The following is a 10979-nucleotide window of genomic DNA, read 5'->3' as shown; positions in this document are numbered from 1 at the left end:
CAACTTATCCATTATTGTTATTGTTTATAAAGATAGATAAAGCCTTTACTACCCATTCCCAGCTTTGCAAAGCCAACATTATTATATTAATATACTTTATAACATTTAAACCTCTAAATTTCTTCCTGTTTCTAAGCCACTAGAGACAGCCTCTTATCACATGCTTTTTTATTAGCTTTTCTCAAGACACTGCTAACTGTGCCATTAGGATAACATTGTGCTCTTTCCCGTGGAGTTTTGTATGACACTGCACTGATTGGCTAAAATGCAAGTCGATAGATAATAAATAAATAACCATGTGATAAGGGGGCTGCCAAAAGAGGCTTAGATACAAAGCAATCACAGAGATAAAAAGTATATTAATATAACTGTGTTGGTTATGCAAAACTGGGGAATGGGTAATAAAGGGATTATCTATCTTTTTAAACAATAAGAATTTTGGAGTAGACTGTCCCTTTAAAGTAGTATTTTGTGTACACAACATGTTTGCAGAGGTTTATGCTTGTTAGCTAATACATTTTATTATATATTTAAGTCCAGAAAATGTAAAGAATGCTTTTCAACCACAAATTACATATTGTTTATATATTTATTGTTTTTACAATAATAACTTTCACTTGCCAGATAATTGGCAGAAACATAGATCTGGAGAAGTCAATATAACATATCTTTCATTGAAAGTTCAGGCATACAATTACAAAAATAAAATACATTTGTGTTTCTAAAACTCAAGGTCTGTATCATCATTGGAGATGATTAAGTTTTTGTTTAGATTCATACTATTGCAGGAATATTTAGGCTGAATCCAAACTGGAATTCACATGGGTTAGTCCTTTGATGTTTGGCCTCTTGATAGATGTTAAGGAAATCTTTAAATCTTGGGGCACATCCCAGCCACGCGTCTCCAAAATGCTCATTGCCAGTAAATAAGAAATCACCTTCCCCTTTCTGGACTCTACACTTTAATAAGGTTGTGATACGTCCAGTCCATTCCCCTGTGGCCTCATCCAGCTGAAATATGCTGTTTGTCTGTCTATAAACGTTCAAGGCCCTGATGTCCACATGAGATGTGTGAGCCTCTTGATCATGACTGATGTTCTTGATTGTGCCTCTCACAACTAAACGTGAAGGAAACAAAATGCGACAACTTGAGACAGATTAGCATACAATAAAATGCTCTGTTTTAGTGTTATATTATAGACAGATAACTTTTTTACAGTTTGATCAAAAACATAGTCAAAGTTATGCTTCTGTGCCATCCCAAATGAGGATAAAGATGGTGAGCCAATGAGGAGAAGGCATATCTGTGTATTATCCAATCACTGGCCACAATCTCATATGTAGCAGAATGTGGGGAGTTCCAGGAGTGAAACTTTGGGTTGATAACAATCCTTTATAAAAACAATTATCTAATGATTTTTCTACAAGATTCAGTATTAAAGTCTATGAGGATTTTTGTAGATAAATAATTTGATTAGCTTTTTAAAGGATTGTGATTGGTCTCTTTGTGTCTAATCCTTCTGAATAAATTAAACACATAGTAAAATAAGGTAATTAATTTAAAAAATACAAGTCTCTAAACAGAACATTGTATTTTTGCACTAGTCTCTTTAATGGAATTTTAATATAAACTGACTTCCGGTTACTAACCAAACTTACACTAGTCCAAATAGAAATAAAATGCTAAATTAATGGTGAGATTTATACATATTAAAACATTTTTTGAATACCAGCAATGTAATATAAAGTAAGGTACATAATATTTTTCTGTGTTCTAAATATGAAAAACAAAAATGAATTACATTTTGTGTTTGTCCGCGAATTATACAAAACATACTTATATAAAGAATAGAAAGTTAGTCATAGAGATTTCTTTGCAAGTAGATTTGATGTTGATGGAAACATCTCAATAAATATTAACTAGACGTGTGCATTGATTTTTGGATCAATCTAAAAAAAATGCATGCAACGAAAAAATTTAGTTGATTCGTTCTTGTGATTGAAACCGTTACTCTAAAGGTGGGAATTCCTTTTTTGCAGGTGGGGAGGCCTTCAAAAAGCTACACTATTTAAGCAGCAAAGGCTTTTTGAATCAATTGATTGACCCTGGTGTCAGCCAATAAGTATGTAAGTTTCACTTTTTTTTCTTGGCCACTCTTAGTCTTATTATTAAAAATAAAAGATTTTTTTAATGATGTTAATGACTTGTGACATTAGCAGTAGCTACAACTTTAAGTTTAAAGGGACATTCGAGTCAAAATATAAATGCACATAGATTTATTTCATCTTTGAATAGAAACATATTTTCAATATACATGTATTGGCAAAAATGCTTCTATTAAGAGTAATTACTGTTTAAGTGTTAACATTTTTCTCTGCATGTGCATGTGAAGCAAAGCTACAGATTTTCACTGCAGCCATATTTTAAATAATGCAGCTGCTTAGATTATCAGTGGGGCTTGTATCATGTCAGCAATTAACAAATTAAATCATTACCAGATGTTACAAGCACCTTAGGCTTTCCAAACAAGTGTTGTGTTTAAAATGCTGGTGCATGGTGCATATTTAAATACACTTTTGAAACAACTATAGTTTTTATTGGCAGCCTTTTTGCTAATGCATGTATATTACAAAATTGCTTCTGTTCAATACCGAAATGCACCCATGTGGTTTCCTATTTTGACTGGAATATCCCTTTAAGCTGCTGTGCAGGTGATCTTTGGCTGACATTTTCCAACCTTGATTTATAATTCCATACTGCCAGGGACTGCAGAATATCTAAAACTAATTTGACGGACTAATTAATTATCTCATCAATCTTCATTATTAAACAAAGAGAGTGTTATGGTTACATTCCAAGATAATTTAATATCCAGGCCTGTTGAGATGCTAAAGCAACAGATGCCAATACACTCCTCCCGTCTTTCCCAATGCTAATGGCGTGGTGTAGGGCAATAAGTCTCATCTGTTACCCTCAGAAATAGCAGTCTAAAAACCTTTATAATATACTTTCATTAATTATGTTTGAATTTTATAAACGTTTTTTGGGATTTCATAAAAACACAAGTTTTAAAAAGAAAATAAATTTTTTTTTACTGTTTTTAAAATACCGATTAGATATTCAGATTTTTTTTTTTGCAACGTGGTTCCAAAAATTGTGGTTATATATACAATATATGTATATGCCACAATGCTGAAATCTAGCTTTCACTACATTTCTTACCTGACGTGTTTGCACATGAACAGTAACCAGTAATACCGATCATGTTGATTAGCATAGATTTGCGTAAATAATTATACAGCATTTCTTTGGGCTAATTATAAATGACGATTGGTTTATAATTAGTTTCCAACACGCTTGGAAGAAGTTTCACCATTATAGCATTTTTACTTCTTTTTTTAATCTTTATTTTAAACTTTGACCTGAACTTTAAAAATACTAGCTGTGTCGGGTAAAATACCATCTGCGTACCAACCCTATCAGCAACTCTTCAGATACCTGCAGTCTAACCTAGGTTTCTAAAATGGTGGCAACCATAATCAGTGGGAGGTGCATTAAATTAATTTAGTGTTTAATGTTTATTTAAATCCTTGCCCCTAGATCTTTATATGTTTATGATGACTTAAACAGCATTTAATACATTAAACTGTTGCATTAAATGCTTGTATTCATTTTCTAATTAAGGTATTGGTAGAGATATCAACCCATTGTCATTGAGGAGGAAAAAAATGGCAGACTTAATTTAGTAATTATAGCATGCCTGGTTTTCCAAGACTGAGTGAGCTGGGATTCTAACTGCATTAAGAAATAATGATTTGCTTATTACATTACTGGTTGTGTGCTGTCTCTTAATCACTTTAATAAGACACTGATGTATGACTGGGAAATGATATATTAGTGTTTCTGTGCTTTCTAAATTAATTGTGAAACTGCCCTGGAAGTGACTAGTGAGAGATTTTGTTCTTGTTAAAATATTGCCCAAAGAAAATACTGCGACCAAATTGCGGATTAAGTAGTTTCACCAGTACAGTTATGTTGTAAGGTTGTTGGCTTTCTTTCTTTGGGTCTCTTCAGTGAGGTGCAGCTATATTCCACTAAACACATTGGGCAAGACTGAAGACGAGAGCCTTCTTGCCTCAGTATGTCATGGGAGGCAAGATATTGACATGCTTGCCTCAGTATGTCATGGGAGGCAAGATATTGACATGCTTGCCTCAGTATGTCATGGGAGGCAAGATATTGACATGCTTGCCTCAGTATGTCATGGGAGGCAAGATATTGGCATGCTTGAGACTTCACAACATTGTGGTGCTGATTTATGTGGTGCTGATAGAAACTTCTTAATGGAACAGATCTAACAGAACAAAATAATGTATAGACATTATTCATAACGATGGTGCAAATAACTTAAACCCATATGTAGATTATGTCAACACTTTCTAAGCACAAAGGGGTACCAAGGAGGAAATGGGAGCTATGTTTTATTATTTACATTGTACATGATATTTTATTGTCACATGTATTTTTATTATGAAGTGCTAAGTCCAACTAAGTGGCGACTTTACCATTACATACATGTTTAGATTGGTTAATAACAAAAATATGGATAGAGATAGGGCTGGATTTACATGTCAAGCAGGGATGTATCTAGACTTCACTGGGCCCAGCGGAAAAGGCTTTGGTGGGGCCTCATTTCAACATCACCTTTTTTGGATGTTTGCAATAAGCAGAAGTTTAGCTGGCAGCCACATAGGGGGAAGAGGGGTTGCTTTTCTATGAATACAGTCATCTGCCCTCCTTGGTTAGTCTGTGCAGAGCATGTGCATAGCTGGTGGCAGGTATTTTTGTACAGCAACACTGTGGGGGCCATCTTGGAAACCCTACCACCATATTGTAACAGTAAATATATACACTCTTCTTACACTGTGACCCCTGTATTGCAGAGCTGCACACAGAGGGGGCCATACATTATAAAAGTGGCATAATGCCCTACTTACTGCAGTGCCCAGATGGCCCCTAGAGTTGTGGGCCCAGTCTCAATTGAGACTTCTAAGACTCCTGTAGCTTTAACCCTTGATGGCAAGCAACCCTAGGTCAGACTACAACTGTTTATTATCTGGTCAGAAGACAACAAACCACAATCTTGCAGCCAATATTTCATGGAAGATGTCCTGTGTATCTAGACAGGACATGTTTTTTTTTTGTATATCTATCTATCTATTATTATTATTATTATCGGTTATTTGTAGAGTGCCAACAGATTCCGCAGCGCTAATATCTATCTGTCTGCCCGCGGCCGCCCATCTATCTATGCAAAATTATTTTATGTCTTTTTAACTGGCTTAGATTATCACAGCCGAAAGACAGGATAACTACACACAGTGTACAAAGCAGTAACTGTCTCTTGTTCTGTAGTAGTAATATTCTCTTCTGCGTGCACTTTATAACATACGTACCAAAATCACTCCTGCAAACAGCCATGAGCAGTTCTGCGTTATCACACGGGCGACAGATGGCTAGAAGGAAGATAAAGAGGACAGGATAAAATACTGCTCTTGTTTTCTGGATAATAGTTTACAAGGAAATAAAAAATAATCCCTACAATGTCTTAACTGCTGCCAGAGTACATGCTTAAAGGGGCATTAAAGTCAAAATTAAACTTATGATACAGATAGCGCATGCAATTTTAGCATACTTTTCAAACTTTGTTCTCTTGATATCCCATATTGCAAAGCATACCTAAGTAGGCTCAGGAACAGTAATATCCTATTGGGAGATAGCTGTTGATTGGTGGCTACACACATATGCCTTTTGTCGTTGGCTAACCAGATATTTTCAGCTATGTCACAGTAATGCATGGACTGTGTTTTGTCCTCTTTGTTGCAGTTAAGGATATAGGAGTTGTTCACAATCCTTAGTTTGTTTTAGCAGATCATTTCTAAATATTGTCCTGTAATTTTTTAAATGTCGGCCAGTGTTTTTTTTTCTTTAGTGATCACAATCCAAAAATGTTACTACTGTTACTACCACTGGAAACCATTGATATAGAGATATGTGTATATTTATAAATAAACAAGGGCATTATTGGTATAAAGATATGAGTACAGGTACAAATGCCCAATCCTGAATTCTAAAATCTAAACATATTCTAAGTCAAAAATGTTTCTGTCTGTGTATTTAGTTTGTACTCTAAAATGCAAATAACAGTCTAGATTTATTTAAAACAAATATTGCCTTTCTGATTACAGTACGGTGCTATCTTTCTGAGGGTACTTTTTTACATCAAAAGTATTAAAAATGAAATAAATTACCTTTAGGTTACATGTATAAGCTGTATTAAGACATTTAAATATTGACTAAATGACATAAGATATTGATGTTTACATTTGGTCCCATCCCCTCTCCAAACTGTCCCAATTTACAGATGCAAATATTCCAAAATCTAAACTAATCAGAAATCCAAACCTTTTCCAGCCCCAAGCAGTTTGGATAAAGGGTTTTCTACCTGTATATGTTTTTTAAGGCATATGAACAGGGGCTTTATTGGTATAATGGTCATGTGTGTTTGTTGCCTTATGGAATTTGCTAATTTTGCAGGGGCAGGGGCAGCATGTTATGTGCATGCACAAAGCCTGAAGCTAGCGTGTAATGACATAATCCTATAACTATTATCATTTATTTGTAGAGCACCAGCAATTTAACAATAAACTGCAAATTTTAAAAATGAAATTACATCTATTTTACAATGTACCTTTTTAGATGCAACATAGAAAATATTATTTTAGTATTCCCTTAGCAATAATGTCATTAACTGCAAATTGATAAAGCAATCAGTCAGTTCAGCTAACCAAATGTTGTATATTCACTAACTTACCATCCATAAGTGCAAATTTCTGGAGGTCTGGTCCTGAGTTTTGGTTGTTGAAGAGCTCGTACTGGAAGCCTGCAGTCCTCCTTCTGATGTCCTCCTGAGGGCAGGCCTGTATGAAGAGGGCTACCCGCTGCATATTATCCATAGCAAAGCAATGCACCTGCTGCATATCGCTGGCCTCGCTCACCAGCAGTTGCAGCACTCTTCCCTTCTCCACATAGATGTTAGCCCCTTTAAAATTGGGACAAGGCTTTAAGCAGATAGTGGTATGCTTCCCATTGGTCAGGTTAGGCTCAAGGATCACACGCAAAGCTCGAGTTGGGTACATCCATTCCAAGAAACCTTCTGTGCAACGGAGATGAACCTGTTCCACAGCTCGAGAATTAGAATCCCAAGTGAGACCACTGCAAGATAAGAGTCACCAATGATCTATATATATATATATATATACACACAGTATTTATTTTTTTATTATTTATTTTTTTGCTAATAGGAAAAGTTAGAGAAATGTTCTCCTAAATTTCTTCCTTAAAATTAAATCATCATTCAATGAACCCCCCCCCCCAAAAAAAAAAAATAACATAACCCCTTTTAATACAAAAAAATATACTCTTAGATGGAACACGGAACATTTTTGAGTAGTGTCCCTTTAAGCCACAACCTCTCCAAAGTAAAACTATCTCCCGGATATAACAAAATTCTACTGAAAATGGTTGCTTTGTATTATTGAATCTGCAGTGTGAATTGGGCTTTCACCAAACATAACACATCCACTCCTTAAAGAAGATTATTTCTGTCCTGCATTTGTTGTATGTTTTTGCTACAAGATATCAGTTGTACATAAGCCTGCACTTCCTGTTTGTTTCCCTATAAATTAAACACATTTTACTGAACCATTGTTTATGGCGAAAAATGTGTATATATTTATAGATTAACTATACTCTTGATATGCATTATAGAAAAATATTAGTACAATATTCCTTTAAAGGAAGATTTTAAGAATATATTTTGGAGATTGTTACCAATTTAATATTCTGTAGAAATGGCATGGGAAGAAATGTATCTGATATAACCAAGAATCCCTTAAATATGTCTTGTTTAAACATTCACTTTTATATATTCACTCTTATTTGCCATTAAATATTGCACCTTTAAATATTGGATTCAAAGTGAAATTTCCTCTTTGAATTCTGTAGAAAATCAGATAAAATATCTATAGTGATGAAGATAGCATTTTGCACTAGGAAATTGGGGGTATGCACTAGTGCATGGTTAAGAGCTGTTGATTATCTTGTGGTATGAGATTATGTGAAAGGATTGTCATGTGATTTGATAATTCTACAAAATATTCCATTAACTTTTACAGGATTTTCAATATTGAACCTACCTTTAACGTTCAGGTCTTGAAATGTTTTACTGTTTGTTTGCTATGTATTTAATTGTTTCTGTTTTTTGCTTCTTTGACACTATATATATTGTTATATATTTTATAAAAAATATTTTTTTCCTGTTAAATTACTTTTTAAATCACTAATTTTACTTATAAACTCTTTATTCCTTGTCTTGTGAGATACAGACAGTCAGTCAGTATTTAGGAATTGCACACTGTACAAATCTGCATGCACAATACATTTTATCAAACGCAGTATGTATGTTTCTCTTTGCTAGTACGGTAAGTAGGTAAAGTCTTCCGCGGGAAGTAAAAATGTATATCTTAAAAAGTGCTAAGTAGAAAAAATAGTTATCTCTTGGAAAAGATGGCTCTTATCACAAGAGTTACAGGAAATAGATAAGCAGTGTTTTTATTAGGTTTGTTATTTTTGTTGTGTTTAATTGCAGGGGGCCATTTCCCACTAAATAATTTATATATATATATATATATATATATATATATATATATATATATATATATATATATATATAAAACACAGTATATATTTATGCATGCAAACATATACTGTGAACAAATATAATTTAAAATATTTCAAGCTACTACATCCTGTTTCAGTATAACAATATATAATATAAAATAAGATTTTTTTAATATATATATATATATATATATATATATATATATACACACACACACACACACTGCAACAGACTTTATAGAACCATTAGCCCATTAAATTATTGGTATGATCAAAGAAATATGCCTAAAAATAATACCAAATATATGTTAATATTTGAAAGCATTATTAATGCATAATAAATACCTAATACATTAGCCAATGCTTTGAAGTAGAAACTATAGAATTTATAAAGACCATACAATCATATAGGCATCAGTCGTAAATGTTAAGTATCAGTGCAATCCCCAAGCTGACCATAGAATGAACTATTAAGTGATATAAAATTGTTAGTTTCTCAGCTTACCTTCCCCTCCAGCTGCAGTAATCCTCAGCGCTCCCCAGCCTCACAGGGTCTGCCAGCATTAGTAGCACACACAACAAAGATAAGTTTAGCAGCCTGTAGTTTAGCATGTTGTACCAAACTGAATGTGACATCTGAACTAACTGATCTGCAGAGTGTCAATGCCAGCAGCCCACACTGACCAATCACAGTGACACAAGGATTCCAGTCTACATTCAATGAAAGTATTTCAGTCTGGGAGGGAAACTGCTTCTAGGGAGGGCACATTTATAAAACATCACAAGTATTTATATAGCTGAGGTTGGATAAAAATGTACTATATATTTGTTATAATTAAATAATTAAAGTGACACTAAAGTAAAAATATTTTTTATGATTCAGATAGAGCTTGTAGTTTTAAGACACTTTCCAATTTACTTCCATTACGAAATTTAGCCCAGTCTTTTTATATACTCACTTTCTGGGGAACAAGATCGTACTGAGCATGTGCACAAACTCACAGGGTATACGTATACTAGTCTATGATTGGTTGATGTCTGTCACATGATATAGGGGCTGGAAAATGAGAGGAAAAATAAATAACAGAAATTATTTTACTGCTTCTTTAAAATTCGGAGTAGGTGTTAAATCATTGTCTTTTTATTATGCAATTGTTAATTATGTAATTCTACTGCCTTTAGTGGTGATTTAATGAAATAGTACACACAAGGCAAATATTTGCATCTTATTTAAATGAATGTGCATTAGATGAATATTAACAATATGTTCTTTAAAGGTATATTCCAGCCAAAATTGGAAACCACATGGAAGCATTTCCATATTTAACAGAAGCATTTTTGTAATATACATGCATTAGCAAAAATGTTTTTAATAAAGCTATAGCTATTTTAAAAGAGTATTTAAGTATGCAACGTGCACCAGCATTTTAAACCTAGCACTTGCTCAGAGAGCCTAAGGTGCTTGTACTATCTGGTAATGACTCAATTTGTTAATTGTTGACATGATAAAAGCCCACTCATGATCTGAGCAGCTGCAGTAATTAAAATGTGGGTGCAGTGACAATATCTAACTATGCTTCACATGCACGTGCAGAGAAAAATTATAACACTAAAACAGTCATAACTTTTACTAGAAGCATTTTTTATATATTTATATTCAAAGATGTAATTAATCTATATGCAATTAAATTTTGACCGGAATGTCCCTTTAATACACATGTGACAATATTGAAACAATTTTGCTTGAAAAAAAACTTTTTAGCTTTTAAAGTTAATAGGCAAACTAAAAAGAAATTGACATTTGTACACAACTGATTGCTAGGAACATATTATTCACTGGGGACGATTATCAAAAACTCGCTACGGAGAGAATCTCGGTATGATGAGAAACCATGCTCTTTTAGCATTATGGTATAATCTGTGCGACTCGCCTTCACATTCAGGGTGCCCTTATAAAATGCTTTGAGACACCTCGCAGTACTGATAATAAAACCCCAATTTGTTATGTCATGATTAAGAATACAATTTAAAAAAAGTTTCCAATTTACTTCTATTATCAAATATGCTTCATTCTCTTGTTGCTGTTTGTTGAACAGATATCTAGATAGGTTGCATGCACATATTTGGAACACTACATGACAGGAAATAGTGTTGCCATCTAGTGTATAACATTGTTGCAAAGCTGCTGCCATACAGTGTTGCAGACACGTGCACACTCCTGCACTTACCTCCTGCT

General features: G+C 33.7%; 1 protein-coding gene across 1 annotated transcript; it reads right to left on the bottom strand.

The window, feature by feature from the left end:
- Window positions 1-570: 570 nt before the first annotated feature.
- Window positions 571-9307, bottom strand: LOC128644692 (meteorin-like protein). The gene is made up of 4 exons (XM_053697205.1): window positions 9249-9307; window positions 6876-7276; window positions 5458-5517; window positions 571-1118 (listed from the first exon to the last, which is right to left on the bottom strand). Exons 1-4 carry the CDS (start codon window positions 9305-9307, stop codon window positions 775-777), a joined length of 864 nt encoding a protein of 287 aa, XP_053553180.1. The 3' UTR covers window positions 571-774.
- Window positions 9308-10979: the final 1672 nt, after the last annotated feature.

Source organism: Bombina bombina, unplaced genomic scaffold (genome assembly GCF_027579735.1).
Source record: "Bombina bombina isolate aBomBom1 unplaced genomic scaffold, aBomBom1.pri scaffold_400, whole genome shotgun sequence".
NCBI classification, from domain to species: Eukaryota; Metazoa; Chordata; class Amphibia; order Anura; family Bombinatoridae; genus Bombina; species Bombina bombina.
Note: the sequence above shows the minus strand (reverse complement) of the source record. Positions and strands in the feature narration are given on the sequence as shown.